The sequence below is a fragment of the Peromyscus maniculatus genome, chromosome 14, assembly GCF_049852395.1.
Source record: "Peromyscus maniculatus bairdii isolate BWxNUB_F1_BW_parent chromosome 14, HU_Pman_BW_mat_3.1, whole genome shotgun sequence".
NCBI lineage: Eukaryota > Metazoa > Chordata > Mammalia > Rodentia > Cricetidae > Peromyscus > Peromyscus maniculatus.
Window position 1 is genome coordinate 52,472,908 of NC_134865.1, and position 17,116 is coordinate 52,490,023.

At 49.4% G+C, this 17,116-nt stretch overlaps 1 protein-coding gene across 3 annotated transcripts in view; it reads right to left on the bottom strand.

The window, feature by feature from the left end:
- Actn1 (actinin alpha 1) overlaps positions 1-17,116 on the bottom strand; it is a 100,442-nt gene that overhangs the window by 35,181 nt on the left and 48,145 nt on the right. For all 3 annotated transcript variants that reach the window (XM_006973102.4, XM_006973103.4, XM_006973105.4), the window contains exons 2-3: positions 8,768-8,882; positions 4,630-4,749 (exon numbers count right to left, since the gene is read on the bottom strand). In XM_006973102.4, the coding sequence (XP_006973164.3) occupies positions 4,630-4,749; positions 8,768-8,882 (235 nt within the window). The remainder of the gene's footprint in view (positions 1-4,629; positions 4,750-8,767; positions 8,883-17,116) is intronic.

The following is a 17,116-nucleotide window of genomic DNA, read 5'->3' on the forward strand; positions in this document are numbered from 1 at the left end:
CTGCTATATTTGGGCCTCACATTTTTCAGACCTTATATGCTACAATTCTATTACATTTCCCTTTCTTATTTTCTCTCTGTCTGTCTGTCTGTCTGTCTGTCTCTGTCTCTCTTTACACACACACACACACACACACACACACACACACACACACACAAATATCTCCTAGAAACAGAGAAGTAAAAATATAAATCAGGGCTAGAGAGATGGCTCAGGAGTTAGAGCAGTGGTTGCTCTTCTAGAGGACCCAGGTTCAATTCCCAGCACCCACACATGGCAGCTCACAACCATCTGTAATTCCAGTTCCAGTGGATCCAACACCCTCTTCTGGCCTCCACAGGCACCAGGCGAGCATGTGACACACAGACATACATGCAGGCGAGCGCATACAAAATAAAAGCAAGTAAAAGTCCATTCCTCTTCCGAGGGCGCTGATTAGTTGGTTATTAATTGTTGGGGAGGGCAGAAAAAGAGCAACTTCCCTTGAGGACTCATATCCCCAAGGAGTAGATAAAATACGCATGTAAACAAGTAAATAGACGTACTACATCAGCCTAGGCCACAGAGCTCTCTTGGTCTTGTGTGGGCTGAAAGGTGAGGTTCAGCTGTGCTCCAGACAGTAAGCTGGCCCATGGCGAGGTGCTCAGTGAAGAGCAAGGTACCCCAGGGATATCTCATATACGCCCCTCTGCAACACTACTGCATCGGGTCTGCACTGGTGTGCTGGGCAAAGGAACACCAGCGTTCACTTGAGACACGAGCCACATTGCTGAGAGAGCCACGGACAGCAATGGGCCACGGGTCCACGTTAAGAGTCACCGAGAGCCTCGGCAGCAGGCAACCGTTTCCCTGATCAGCACGCTCAGCCAGAGCTTTGCAGGAAATTGCTGCTGGGGAGGCGTTTGAATCGGTGTGGAGAGCTGGGATGGGGAGAGGGTCATGTCCTCAGTCTGACCTGTGGATCTTCCCGCTCCACCTCCCAAATGCTGGGATTACAGGTGCGCTGCTACCAAGCCCCACCTCATTATGACTTACTTTTTCTAAAGATGTGCTTTCATCTACAACTTCCCGTTCATCAACATCCGTAACACTGAAAACGTTTAAAAGGACAGACACAGACTCTAAGCTCTCACAGGTAAGCAGGTGAAGAGACATGAGCGAACACAGGACATGAAAACAGGTCTCATTTTCCCAGACGTTAAATTAGTAAACTTTAAAAACAAATTTAAACACATACACATTATTATGACACTGTTAACTAGGAGCACAATCTGGCTTTAAAAAGAAAAAAAAAATCTGGCTGAAAAAGCTGGCAGCGGGAAGTAAGCATCTCAGAGCTGTTCACTTCTGGCAGTGAAATTCTATCTCTGTCCCTGGCCAAAGACCCGCGGTGCGGAGTGAGGTTCCTGTCTAAATACCCTTGTTGTTCAGTTATTCTTCATGGAAACTCTGTTCAAAGGACAAAGAGTGACTTAAGTCCCCAGAGCCCGTCTGCTGCTCAAAGCCATGCATGCCTTTCTACCCCACCCAGAGTCCAGTGGCCAGCGAGGCCCTCTTGGGCTGGTTGAGCATCCTGGACCCCCCTTCCATCCTCGCTGGCATCCTCCTTGTTCCCTCTTCAGGAATATCCACATGGCCTGTCCCTCCCCTCCCTACAGGCCATCCCACAGTAGCCTTCCTTGACCACCCATCTGACTCCTCCCTGTTCTCCACCTGACATCTGCAGGTTCTTCCTGTTGTCCTCCGGATGGGCAAGGGTCAGGACTTGACTTGTCCCGCCATCACTGCTCAGAGCCCAGTACAGGCCTAGCACTGAGGAAGGCCTCCAGGAATGAATGAATGAATGAGTGAGTGAATGAATGAATGAGGCATGAATGACAGTGAGCACACAGGCTTGTCCTTGGCCCTGGAGGACTTAGCAGAGCTTAGCCACTCCCAAGGCAGGCCCAGGTAACAGCTCAGCTGTGCTCACACAGATATTAACGGAACCATTCAACATTGCATTCCTGAGGTTTTAATGACTCAGAGAAAAAAAATCCTTACAATGAAATTTTACGGGCAGCATTTTGACTCTGAGGGGGAATTTTTTTTTTTTTTTTTTTAAAGCTTATAAAAAGATGGACACTGAAGTTCAGCCTTCCTGGAATGGAGGCTCACCTCCCCTCTGCCCGACTCCACGAGAGCCAAACACTACGCCCCGACTGGGGACCTTTTGAGCACTAGCAGGACAGTTCTTTTGGGGTCCTCTGGCCCTTCCCCAGAACTTAGTGAATTCTGAGTCACAGTGAAAAGTCAACATTAACACTAGAGAAAAGGAGAGACGGTGGGGTGTGCTTAGCTAAAGCGTCCCTCCCTGCCTCGGCCCTGTTATTCTGCCTTGGACCCCAGGGGACACAGTGGAGCCCGTCAGGATAGATGAGGGTCGGACCTCAGCCCTGGAGCCTGACCTGGGCCCTGCTATGGAGGCGCAGTCCGGTTTAGAGAAACCTGCCATTCTACTTCTCTGGCGATTTTCCTGAGCCTTCCCCCCCCCCCCCCCCGTCCCCCTAAAAGACGGTCTGTCAAACCCACTCACTTCACCACTGTCCTGAGGAGGCACCCAGGGATGCTTCCTGCTGGGTCAGCTGCAGGCTAGCCCAGGACACTGACGCATCTCCCACCTCTCTCCCTGCCTCTTCAGTTATCCTTGGCCCAATTTTCCTTTCTAAAATTCTGCTTTTTCTGACTTCTTTTTATTTTTAACCAGCCATAGTGGCCCTGCCTTCCCACTCAGCAACAGTTGATGGGGTCTTTGTGAGCCCATTTTTTGGAAGGAAAAGCTCTTTCCAGTTCACTGCAGTCCCCACCCATCCCTCTTGTTCACCCAAGCCCACTTCCCACACTCTCTCCTTTCCTACCCTAGTGGGGACCTGCACTGGTGCCAGACCATTGAGTGGCATTTTTCTTGGCTCTCCCTGCCTGAGAAAACGCTGCCAGGCTTCACCCTTCCCTAGTAGAACAAGATGTTCTTTTCTTTTTAGTAAGAAGCAAAGAATGTTTTTCCAGCCACAAAGTAAGTACCTGCCACACACTCGTGCTTCGAACACACACCCAGTATCAGTAGCTAGAGGCTGGGGCCACAGGCTGAAGAGACTGCAGCCTCTGTCCTTGAGATGCTCAAAGGCACAGGGGTGCCAGGATCCAGAGGTATGGCTGCCACCTTGAGCACCAACCCCAATAGTTAAGAGAAGGGTCAGCCAACTTTCTCAATACAGGGCTTGCCAGGACATAGTTTTGGCTTCACTGGCCACATGGTCTCTGCAGCAATGACTGAACTTGACTGCCCACACCCAAAGCAGTACCAGATGACGGGCAAACAGATATGGTTTTGTGCTCGGCTGTTCACCAAAACCTTTGTCAACCAGACTCAACCTGACACACTGCAGTTTGCTGGCCCTATTAAAGCTGATGAATGGGCATAAAAGCCTCCCGTGTCTAGAGAAAGAAAAAAAAAAGGACTTTTCTCGTTACCCACAGGAGATCGGCTCTCACAGATTTAGGGGGAACAATATCATCCTCACCCTGGTGCATTTCTCTGGTATCATACAGAACTGGACTTGTGCCATGGAAAAATATTTGTACAGGGTAAATATGTATTACTCTCATTGGCTAATAATGAAGCTGACTGGCCAATAGCTGAACTGGATAAGGTTACGTGGGAGAGCCAAACTAAGAATGCTGGGAGGAAGAAGGGCGGAGTCGGAGGAGTCGCCATCCAGACACAGAGGAAGCAGGACGTGTATGAAATGAGGTATCTGGGTTAATTTGTGAGAGCTAGTTAGTAATAAGCCTGCACGATCAGCCGAGCATTTACAATTAATATTGAGTCTCCATATCGGTTATTTGGGAACTGGTGGGCAGGGAAAGAAAAGTCCACCTACAGACTTGGGTTCTGGCTTGGCCACTTACAGAAGATGGGACCAGAGCAAGCATCATGGTCATCTATAAGCATATTTGTCTACAGTGAGGGTAAGCATTAGATACTCCGCCCTATGGGGTCACAGGTTAAAGCATTTCAACGCGGCTTTCCTCACGACAAATGAGCCCTCATCTGCATAACCAAGGCCACGTCTTGGCCCAGTGAGTCAGATGACGTCTTTCAATCCCTTGGCATCCCGCAGCAAGTACCCAGTGAACACATGCTGTGTTCATAGATTATGCCATCAGAGGGACCAGCTAGAATATTCTAGCTGCTCTTCAAGCCGGCACAAGATACACCAGAAGCCCTGCCACATTCTAACTGTGAAAAGCACGCCACAACAATGGCTTCAACAGCTTTTTCTATTAAAAAAAGAAAGTCTTGATGTGATGGGCAAAGAATCAGGGAGAAGCTACTAAGAACGCTGCTTTGTGAACAGCAGTGTCTCCCCAGGGCACTGTCAGCCACAGAGCACTCCTGCAGGACACGGAGGGCAGGGAGGTACTGGGTGAGGTGCTCAGCACTCGGGGTGCAGCTGCCCATCATAAGGACTACAGTGAAAGCTGGGGAAGGGGTGAGTCCTGGTGTGGACCTGGAAGGCCAGTCCTGTCGTTACAGGAGTCAGGGCAGAAAGGACCCAGGAAACACCAACCACACAGCATCATTCTCACCTTCGGCCCCGATGGACACCAGCTTGACTCCTTTGCTGGCTATGAAATCCAGGGCCTTGTTGACGTTGGAGATCTTGTGCACTCGCATCTTGCCCCTCTCTGGCTTGGCCAAGCGTTCGCCTGATCAAGAAGGAAGAACATGAAGGTAAGGTAGGATTGTCCAGGAACCAGGGCCAACCTCACCCGCCTCGTCCAAAAACGCTTCTTAAATGGGCATAGGCATGATTCGCCTATCAGATGTTCAGAGTTATCACTCGGGAATCAAAGAGAAGTTGATTCTATCTTACTTCTCCCTCTTCTACTTCTTAGAGACAAACCTGCATGCATTTGCTCAAAATTTATAGCTGTATTTTAAAAATACTTTTTAAAATATGTGTGTGTGTGTGTGTGTGTGTGTGTGTGTGTGTGTGTGTGTGTGTGTCTATGCATGCCATTTATGTGCAGGTACTTGAGGAGACCAGAAGAGGGCACTAGATCCCCTCGAGCTAGAGTTACAGGCAATTGTGAGTCATAAGCTGTGGGTATTTGATACCAAACCCAGGTCCTCTGGAAGAGCAGCAAGCCTCAGTCTCTCTGGCCTCAACATTTATTTATTATGTTCCTAATAGATGCCAGAGATTGAGGTGCTGGGTATATGAGAGCAAACAGGTTTCTTGCCTTTCATGTAATTGTAGTCCAGTAGGAAAGGACAGGTCTTAAAAGGCAGACAAATTAACATATACAGTAACAAAAACCACAGCCTTCCCACTATGATGTACTTGCAGGCCCAAATGATATTTGAAACAGGTGTATGGAAACCTGTGTATGGAAGAATCAGTAGATGCGGACTAGAGGAGCCCAAGAATGCTATAAACGAAGCTTAATGAGCGCATCTGGTGGGATTTCAGCAACTAGAATAACAACAGAAACAAAGTCAAGTCTGCACTCAGAAGGCTTCAGACAGGAGCAGGCACATGAATGGACTAAAGGCATTCACGTAACATTTTGACAAAGAATTGGCCAATATGTTGTTGGTGTCCTGGAACTCTGTGGGAAGCTGGGTTTAAAGCTAACAGTTGGGTAAAGAAATCTCAAGACAGCATCACACTCAAGCTGAGGCACAGTTACTGACAGGTGTTCTTAGCAAGGTTTACAACAAGAATCAAGGGCAAAGTGCAAAAGAATGGAAAGACCTGGAAAAAGCCTGAAGCCTCGCCCCCAAAAGAACAAACTCAAAGTTGTGGACAGACAGGGTGTGACTGCTGGAGATCAGTGACATTAAAAAGAAGCCAAGACAGCACTGATAGGATCCAGCAGTTTCTTCCTCAATGGTCTTCCCAGCTCTTCCTCTCTCCTCTGTGTTGGAGCTAACAACCTGTGGCTAACAGAAATGATCCGGATTCTATCGACTTAGCACATCACTAGCTTCCATCACCCCAAAGGCTTAGGATGGCATCAGATAGCATCCTGGGCCTACAGAAAAGGCTCCCCCATCTTGCTGTAACTGTCTCTCTGATGTACCCACTACTGTATTTTAAACTTGCCTTGACTCACAATTCCCTTTGTTCTGTAAAACTGTAAAAGTTTCACGAAACTGCTTCCACACTGGAACATGGAATTCAGGGTAACTTAAATCTGTGTTTCTGGGCCATGGTCACTCACAACAGCTCCAGAACAAACTATCTCTTATTCTCTTTTTTAAAAACAAAAACAAAACAAAACAAAAGCCAAGCACTTTACAGTGGGTCAAGAGGAAAAATGCCTTAATAAGAAAGATGCCTCTGACACCTCAGGAACTGGTCATCCGCCACAGGCTCCATAATATAAAACTATAAAATCTTTTGAAAGTGTTCCCCTTCACGGGAGGGCCGCGAGGAAGGATGAATTAGAATGAAGTGTTAGGGCATGGGCATATACAATAAAACCGATTACTCTGTATGGTGATTTTAATAATACAAAAGTAAGTCACCAGTAAAACAACGTTTTCCTTTCAGAAGAGACCTGCTAGGACTTCCTAGGTTCAGCTTCTCAGGCACCCCAGAGGCCACTGCAAGGTGAGGTAGGGAGGGACAGGCGGAAGCCTTGGCTTCATCCATATGAAGCCGATTTTGCAAGCCTGCAGAATTCAGGAGTTACAGCGCTCTGGTGGCTTCTACCCAGAGTTCAAAGGAAGGCCTGGGAGGCCAGGAAATGTATAACACGGTTGAATTACCTACCAAGCGCTCTGTGGGGGTGAAGCCTAAGCTGCAATGGAAACCCCTTGAAGATGCTGGGAACGTGGAATGTCTGCTAATGAAAGCCCCGGGCAGTGGATGCAGCAAGACAAGAGAAAAGCCACGTGGAAGGAAGGGGTACCCAAGCCCGCTGAAGTTGGATCACACCATCATGCCTCCCCAGGACTGGATATGGCTGTACAGGCTGTGATCTTCTGAGTTCTGGTCTGATTTTGGTACTATCCTCCCTCTCCATGCCCCGAGTCCTCTCGTTCGTACCACTGTATGTTAGAGGCACGCAAATTTGATTTACGTATTTATTTATTATGGGGTTCAGAACTAATAGATTGCCTTGCAATTCAGTAGGGACTCTGGATTTAATCTTCAGAACAATGCTGGAATTATTAAGATCATGCGGACTCATGGAGATCGAATGTAGTCTCTTGGGGTTCAGGGGTGGAATGTTAGGGTTGGACATGACGTGTTTGGGTATCAAGTGGATGCTCAGTCTTAAGTGTTGACTTGAATGGATTAAGAGATGCCAAGATTAGTCAAGCGCAGGTCTGGGTGTTCTCAGAGATCATTAGGTCATTAGGGATCTGACCTAATCAACAGATTAATGCCCTGTCAGATTCATAATACGATGGCATTATTAAAAGGTGGTGAAAAGCAGAAGGTGGGGCTTTTGGAGGAAGTCCATCACTGGAAAATGTTCTGGCCTCTTTGTCTACTCCCTTTTTTGGCCTCTTGCTGCCTTGATGTCCACTGATCTGCTCTTCCACATCCTCCCCGCCACAATGGGCTGACATTTGTGAAACCAAGAGCCAAAGTAAGTAATTCCTCACCAAAAAAAGGCTAAAACGGTTATATTTCCCATTGTATATATTTTGCCCTACCCAGGTTTCACTCTAAAGGATATATGAAAAAGCTGTTTTCAAGGAAGCGACCCTGTCAGAAGTCATGCAAAGCACAGGGAATGGGACATGTCATCCGGGGAGCCGGGAGAGCTTCCCAGTGTGGCAGAGGGAGGGCCTGAGCGCTGCTACCTTTTTGGGAATAGTTAGTTGGAGACAAAGCAGGTGCCAGCTCCCAAATGATCCTGAGGGCTCAGCAAAGGAATGTGCACTCCGGCTGGAAGCCCTGGGGAGGCACAAAAGCCTTTGGAGCAGGGAAGAGCGTGGCCATATTTGGGCTGTCAGAGTGCCGGGAAGCAGCACAGAGCTGGGCTGCAGAGAGGAGGGGAAGGGTGGAGACTGGATCAAGGTCTTAATGGTATCCTCTAGGTGGGAGTCACCTAGAGGAATGCAAAAGGTTAAGGGGGGGGGGGTTGAGAAAGAAGGGAACAGAACACAAAGAGTGTAAATTTCTAGTTGGAAAGAATGGCTGAGGCAGAGCAGTCTGCGGTCCTAGGTTTAGGTTTAGGATGACCAGATAAAGTCTGCAGCAGTAAGCAAAGAGGGCCAGCTACTGCTTTGGAGCACCCAAGTGGACATGCACGATGCCATGGTTTGTCCCCTAGTGGTTCAGGCCCTGGAGGCTTGGCTCCAGCATGGTGATATTCCAAGTGGCAAGACTTTTAAAAGACAGGGCCTAATAAGGTCATTGGAGTAATCCCTCCACGGAAATAGAGTAAGTGATGTGGCATCTTGATTGACCCTTTATATATATGTGTGTGTGTGTGTGTGTGTTTTGTATTATATACATACACATATGAGTGTTTTGTATTATATACATACACATATGAGTGTTTTGTATTATATACATACATATATGAGTGTTTTGTATTATATACATACATATATGAGTGTTTTGCCTGTATGTATGTAAATATACCATGTGCTTGCTTGGTGCCCACAGAGGCCAACTATGAATATGGACAGAATACAACCAAGTGTTAGGACAGAGCCCAGAGGGGACCACCATGTCCTGGGCCAGGGCCGGCTCACCTGAGATAACCTCCAGGAGCAGCATGAGCTTCAGGCCATCTCGGAAGTCCTCCTCGATGTTCTCGATCTGTGTCCCTGCCTTCCGCAGGTGGGAGTTGCACCAGGCCGTGAACGTCTGACACGTAAGGGAAGAAAAGCATGCGGTCAGTCTCCTCATGGGCCATTCGGTCTCTGAGGCCCTCACCGTAGGCCTCGATGGTTTCCAGGACCCCCACCCCACATCTTCGTTCCAGCTGTTCTGTGGAAGGCCCTCAGCAGACTCATTGGCATCCTCACTTGATAAGCCACGGGAAGGGAAGAGGGAGGATGGCCACCCACTCAGCAGAATCCACAGAAACTCTCCCCGTGGCTGGTCCACACAGTCGTGTCAACCAATCAGAGGGCCCTTTACAGAAATGCAAGTGAGGCAACCAATCAGAGGGCTCTTCACAGAAATGCAAATGAGACATCCTTTGGGGCCTATGGGGGGTGGGGTGGGAATGAACCCCAGCCCTCCTCAAAAGCATCATTTCTACCCACATCCCGAAGTGCCACAATCTCATTCTTAGCAATCTCCCTTTACAGTTTTAAGAAAGAGTAACAAGCCAGAAGTTACTTGAGAAACCCACATGCACCTCTGGCTAAGTTATCTTATAAAATCCTTTCCCGCTTGGTAGCCAATCGGGGGAAAGGATTCCTTTGGGTTGGGGACGGAGCTCGGAGGCATGGTGTCGGCATGGAGAGAACCCCAAGTCCCCCAGCATGCATATGTGGGTATCTGGGTTAGGATAAGCATGGGGAAGAGTTTCAGGATGGATGGAAGGAAGCTGATGTAAAGACCATCAACTCTGTAGCCACTTCTCTGTGAGATGGGGATGGGGGCGATCAGGCCACCAACGGTAGGCAGGCCACCAACCAAGGGCTTACCTCCTGGTGGTACAGACATAGAATGGGCTGACTCTGCAAACAACAGGGAACAGACGTATGCATTTCAGTTTCTCATGTCCATTCAAAACTTGGTCAAATCCCAACCCATGACATGAGGCTCAAGAGTCTGGTCCTGCTCACCTCACTGTAGGGTCTTTCAGCTCTTCCCACCCACCTGCAAATCCCATGGATGAGCAGCGTGCCGGGAATGTTCTCATTTAGGGGAGGTCACTCATGCCCCACCCTCCCCTTGCTTTGGGAACCTCCAAACTGAAGAGGCAACAGGTGGGCAGAGAGAGAATATCAAACTCCCTGTTATCAGGGGAAAAGAAAACCTGGCTGTCTGGATTTGCGAACAAAGTTTAAGAGCCCATGATAGCGGGGGTGGGTGGGGGTGGGGTGGGGGGTGGAGAGATGGGAGAGAGAGCTGGTAGAGCTTTGGGCTTCAGTTCTCAGATCTCACCAGTAACTTACCAAGCCAGGGCTCCCTCTCCCCTGCAAACACCCACCACCATGACAGGGAGAAGGGGTACGGGCCATATCAAATCTTTGAGAAAACCACATCAGATCAAGGTGGGCAGAGGAAAAATAAACCATTCCTCAGTCTGCTCTGTCCTTTGTACCTTGCTTGGCTAGCACATCTGCCTTTTAGGACTGGGTCCAGACGTCACTTCCTCCAGGAAAAGGTATGCCTGGGTTGGGCACAGAGCCTGCAACACCATGTTGCTTGGACCCAGCAACATGACCACTGTTTGGCCACCGCTCAGCCCGACACCCCAGACTGCAGCTCCTGAAGGCCAGGCCTCAATGCTCACCTGCGTTATCCTAGGGTGCCAAGGGGCAGAATCACAACTGCAGCACCGAGAAAATACAGCAGAAGCCCGGGTCCTGGAGAAGCCGGGCACTGGACAGAACCTGATGCAAACCTCAGGGGGTCCCAAAGAGCCAACAGAGCCTATGGGTGATACTAAGTGGTCAGGGCAGGGAGTGGGTGGGTGGCCATTCTCCCTGGTGCTTAGAGACCCTCTGGCCTCAGGAGAACAGCTCAGGAGAAAGGATTGACAGAGGGTAGTATGTACTGCATACCCTGGCAGGGGATGGTGTGCTTCTCAGCTTTTATTTTCATTTTGTTATAGCTTCTTTCGTTGTCATAAAAAAAAAAATTGCAACCAAAGTATTCTTGTGTTGGCATAAAAACACTGCAAAGCATGTTTAAATCTAAGAGTAAGCACAATTACTCTGGTTCTACCATAATCTCTCCCAACATACTTTGGCCCAGAGCCACCACACTTCACATTCATGGGGGGGGGGCATGGGAGGGTCTTATTCCATGATCAGCATCTCCTATCTCCCAACAGTTTGTGCTTAAACCTCTTCCCAACCCACCCTCCAACTTTCAGCCCCTTCAACCCTCAGCCAAAGGCTTCCTCAGGCCTTGAGGGAAACTGGCTAGTTAGTGCCGGCGCCTGGAAGCTAAGGTTCCCGGTGGGAGTTACCCAGCAGAGGGCTGTGAGTTCTCCCAGTCTATTGACCTGGTCTTGAAGGCAGGCGGGGAGGAGCCGAGGAGCCCAGGGAGGAAGAGGCTGTTGTAAGAGGACCGGGCTTGTGAAAGAGGCTAAGGGCGGTAGAAAGCAGCTGGCCCCATTTCCTGGGGAAGCGGCAGGAGCCAAAACAACACCTGTGTTTGTTCAGGCCTCCAGGACAAAGCCCTGGGGCTAAGCCTGCCAGAAGAGTCAATAAAAGCCCTGGTCCCCAGGGCCCCTCGGCTTAGGGCCCTGAACCCCTCCATAAAGGACCCTACAAGCAGTAGCCACAAAGCTCAGGCATGGGGGACGTGGTGTAATTCAGTGTTAAGAACACACTTCTTCCTGCGGACTGTTCTGAATCCACCGTTCTCTGGCCTTTCCAAAACTCCAGTTCCCTTAGCAGTAAAATGGGGGCCTCACGGCACTTCCAAGTCCACAGGATTTAAAAACGATTTACAAAATGCCTACCGTTATATCCACACAAAGGCCCCAAAACAACAACAAACCCCAAACGTGCTGGTTGGTGTCTGGACCTGGAAAGGCTGGCTCTCTCCACAACCCCTCCCTGCCTCCAGCCACCACACTCTCAAGGTCCCACCTTCCAGGTGCTGCTCTGAGGAACCTTTGGGACCCGCGTTACAGTTCCTGAAAGAACTGACAGAGCAGAGGGTGCAGAAAGGAGATTTTAACAGCAGCCCTCTGCAGCCCAGCAGACAAGCCACAGCCACCATGAACCACGCTACCATGTTCTCTCTTCAGGCTACAAGGTCCCCGCAGAATGACCATCTCCTCAGCAACGGCCCCCAGGATTCAGGGAGGAAGAGCTAGCAGCCAAGGGACACCCACCCATTTCAGACACCCCCGGGGCCCCACACAACACCCAGCAGGGTGGGCAGTGCTACACTCAGAGAAGCCTAATGGTCCAACTTTATTCTAATAAAGGGGCAAGGGACCACACATCTGCCTGCATCCCAGGGGGCCCTGCCTTCTGTAACTTCCACCTCACCCCCAACTTTTCACACCCCTCCTGGAGCCTGCTCATGTCACAGTCTAATAAGGAGACAGATGACAGGTTTCCCGTCACACATGTATTGCGCTCTAGAAATGTGCTCAGGTTGGAGTGTACCACAAGGTCTCGGGAGCCATGCTTAGGCAAGGACCACACTGGGACCTACTCCCAGAGCTGTGGCGGAGTAAGCATCCCTCTCTGCCTCTGCTTACCTCCCCATACCTGTCCATGTCCCCCCATGCACACGTATACACACATACATGCACGTGTGCGCATATGTGTCCAGCTGCCAGGCTCTGCAGATCTTGGACAGGGAGGGGGAAATGGGAGGAACCAGGGTCCCCTCACCCCTCCATGACCTTGGTACCTAATGGTGGCTTGAGGAGGTAAAGAATGTATCGATGTGTCAGGGTTATCTTAGGGTCAAAGGGTGGGGGTCACAAAGGCCAGTGAGAGACAGGCACTTTGCCCCCAGCTCCTAGGGCCTGGGTCTTGCTTCCTTGGTTTCTACCATGTTCTCATTTTGCCATTAACAACCACCACGGCAACATGTCTCCTTTAATATACCTTGAGAATGCCCCTGGCATTTGAAAACGCATCCTTCCTGGCTCAAAGATGTCTATAACCACAACTTTTGAGTGTGGTTATACCACACCCGAGGTGTTATATACCCTTCTCCATATACCTCAGTTTTCAGAACTGTACAATGGGGACAACAGTTGTCTACCAGACATGCCCGAGGCAAGGCTCAAATGAAATAATACTAACAAAGCAGTAGTATTTGTATTAATAATGGCCCCATCACATTAATGTGTCTGAAATACAGCAGGCCTGATGCGGCCACTGCTGATATCACTGCCTACAGCCTCTATCGTAGTTTCTACTAAGATTTCCGAATCGTCACACCCTACAGAGACTGGGGTACAGAAGGTTGTCCCCCGGGCATGAGCCAGGGGCTGAGTTTTTAATGTGTCAGTCTCGGTCTTGACTTTAGTGGAAGGAGGGAAGCAAGAACAGGAAGGCCCACATCCTCCACAGAGCAGGGATCTGCAGGACAGCACAGACAAGGTGGCCACAGAGATGCCCACACAGACCCCACGTCTATCACCGTGGGTGAGTGACCTGTCGCAGCTCCAACAGCAACATCAGAGTAGCAGTGGACACTGTGACCTGTCAACAGAAGCTCTAACGAGAGTCCCCTTAAAACCAAGGGAGGCGGGCATAGGGGTGGCACGCAGCTTTAACCCCTGCAATCGAAAGCAGAGGCAGGTGGATCTCCATGGGTTCAAGACCAGCCTGGTCTACATGTTAAGTTCCAGGACAGCTAGGGCTACAAAGTAAGAGCCTATCTCAAAATGAAAACAAGAAAAACAAAGCATGAAGGGGGGACCTGGCCTGGAGCGGGGGGGTGGGGGGGTGGGGGTGGTTACTCAGTAGCTTCTAAGCACCACTGTCTCCATGGCCAGAGAAAGCTACCGTCATTATAGTACATGCTGTGAGCACCCGCCATTGATGACCTCAGGTAGCACCCAACATCCTCACTGTACAACTGAGGGCACATGGGTCGGGCCACCAAACCGCCACCAACTCTAACCCCCCCTCACAACTTCTGCTATCCAGAAGGACACGGATTTCTGGCTTGGGTATGGGTGGGATGCAAGGGGTGCAGAACCAAGACTGGCATTTGAAGTGGTCAAACCCGTGAGCCAAATTTCATGGCATCCACTGAGAACCTGTCACTGGAAAGTGACAGCACAAGCCAGACAGGTTCAGGGGACCTCACCATGTCGGCAGCACTGGCATGAGAAAGGAGGCTTCTCTGAGCAGCATGGCAGAGAGCCACCGGCGAGGGCGGCAGCACCTGTGGACTGGCTGCCAGGTGACGACCGTCGAGAGAGAGATGGGAGACCACCCAGAAGGGAAGGAGACCAGAAACACATGGGCAGGAGGAACAGGACTCAGGAACTGGGTCTCTGACCAGCTGGAGAGAAGACGTGTTTGAGGAAGTCACCTCACTTCTACAAAGAAGCTGGCCTTGGTGCAGCCCCAGGCAGAAGAGGCAACAGATGAGAGATGTGGATCCTGCAGCTGGATAAGGAGACAGCTGTACCCAAATGACCCTGTACAGGTGACTTCACTTCTTCTTCCATGGCCATATCTGGAAGATCATTGTGACACGGATCCTAGCCAGCTGCTTTCATGAAGATAAAAGCACAGCGCTCAATGGACTGAGGGGACTCAAACCAGACATGCATTATGTCCCGGGAGAGCACCGTGTAAACACTGTTGAAGGGGTTCACACAGCTCCCAGGCTGAGCTGAGCTGAGCTGAGCTGAGGAAGGCCCTTTATAATCGTGATTCTACAAAAGCCCAGGCAGCCCCTGAAAGTGTTATTAAGACCAACGTGAAGGGTTCAGCCACACTAAGAGTGACGTGCATTAGTATATAAGCAGGATGGGGAGATATATATGTTTTTTTTGATACAGAGTTTCTCTATGTAGTTCTGGCTGTCCTGGAACTCGTTCTGTAGACCAGAAATCCGACTGTCTCTGTCTCCCGAGTGCTGGGATTAAAGGTGTGTGCCACTGCTGCCTGGCATATAAGTGGGGTATCTTGACCTTGATACTTTGGGAATCTGGGGTCAGAATATTCCCCGTTGGAAGAGTAGTGTGGTCTTAGACACCATCAGACCATCATGGATCCTACCCACTAGATGTCAATCACAGTCTATCCCAAGCCAGGCGGTGGTGGCACACGCCTTCAATCCCAGCACTCGGGAGGCAGAGGCAGGCGAATCTCTGTGAGTTTGAGGCTAGCCTGGTCTACAGAACAAATTCCAGGACAGCCAGAGTTACACAGAAAAACCCTGCCTGGGGGGGGGGGGACACGACAAACAAACAAACAAACACAATAAGTCTGTTTCAAACTGAGACACCCCAAAATCATGCCCTGTGGAGAATCTGGTCTAACAGAGGCAAACATGTATGCCACAGATGACAGCAGTGTGTTTATTAAGCACGTATGCACTTAGCGTGGGTTGGACCCTCTTCTGAGTGTTTTACCTTATTTAACTCATCACAGTAACACTCAACAAGAAAAGAAGAGACTTCTAAATGGAACCCCTCGATCTTTAAATGCTGCTACAATTGAAAACAGAATACATGCTACAGGGACCCTGTCTGCCTCAAAAGAGTCAACAGCCAAGTCTAAATTAAGTCTCCCTGGGTATTTCTCTGCTCCCACGGTGGAAAACCATGGGACCTTTCTAAGTCTGCTCACAAAATAAATTATACACACACAACGTGCAGTGCACTCAATCAGCACATAGCCGATACCCGTGCCTGTCACAGGTAACACTCCTAAAGACCACTGACGACATTAGCCTTCTTGAGAATCTGGTAGCAAGAACCGAGGGCATTTTTGTCAAAAGTAGAGGGGACATCCTGTGAGGAAGGGAGAAAACTCCACAGGTGGAACCGATCAACCGCCCATGTGTTTCAGGAAGGACTTTAGATGACTACACACATTTTGCCATGCCTCGTGAGTTTAAAACAAAGGGTAAAGCCATCGGTCAACTTGACCCAAGCTAGGGTCATCTGGGAAGAGAAAACCTCAACTGAGGAACCGCCTCCGTCAGATTAACCTGTAGGTAAATCTCTGGGGACATGTTATTAACTATTGATTGATGGCGTGGGAGGGCGGGGCCATCCCCAGGAAGGCGATCCTGGGAAGGCTAAAAAGGTAGTTGACTGTGAGCAGCTATCTTCCACGATTCCTGCTCCCACTCCTGCTGGAGTACCCGCCCTGATTTCCTTCACTGTCGGAGTATGATTAGGACGTGTAAACAAAAATAAATCCTTTCCTCCCCGTTACCCGTGGTCACGATGCTTATCTCGGCAATAGAAAGCAAACCAGGACAGTCATCCATTATAGTTGCAAAATGAATACCTGCTAATTCCTGTTGGTAGAGTGTGTGCAAGGCAATGCCCCATACAACTGTGTGCAGGCTGATGGTTACGACTCCAAAGGAAAGCAGCTTGCCAAAGTGAACCAGAACAGGCCTGAACTATACCCCAATTTGGAGACTCTATCCCCGGTATAAAACGCCAAATAAAGAAAAGGCTGTAGGGGGCTGGAGGGATGGCTCAGCAGTTAAGAGCACTGGCTGTTCTTGCAGAGGATCAAGATCCACTTTCCAGCACACACATCTGTAACTCTAGTGAAGGGATCCAACACCCTCTTCTGGCCTCCATGGGCACCAGGCACGCATGTGGTGCAGAGACATACAAGCAGGCAAAACACCCACACACATAAAATAAAAAATGTTTTAAAAAGAAAAGGCTTTAAGCATGAAAAGGTGTTCCCTAGCCTTAATGAAGTGAAGAAAACCAAAAATACCCCGAATTATATTAACAAGGTATATAGTTGAGTAAATCACCACGTGTTCACTTAGAATAGAAGATGACCAGTATGATGGGTTTTGAAACTACATTATCACAGGAAAATGCTTATATATAATTAACGAAGTCTGAAACAAGCTTGTACGTACTGCCGTTTATAAACACAGGTTTAAAACTGAGTACAGCCACACAAACACAACACAGTGTCTAAGACCAAGGGTATTCAAATGCAAGCACACTTGTGCGCCAGGGAAGCTTCAGGGAAGCTATTGTTCAAAGGACAGGGGTCAGTCAGGAAGCCTGGGCCTGCCCTGGTTCGGGGAGGCATGTGACCTCAGATAAGTTAACCCCTCAGCTCTGAAATCCCATCATCTGGGGCCTCAACAACACAGCTAAATAGGACACTTGGTAATGACCTTTTGTTCCTCTTCAGTTTCTTCCCAATAAACTCCACAGGGACGGGTGGTTTAACCTCAGGGGACTCAAAACAAGCCCAGTGTTTCAGTCT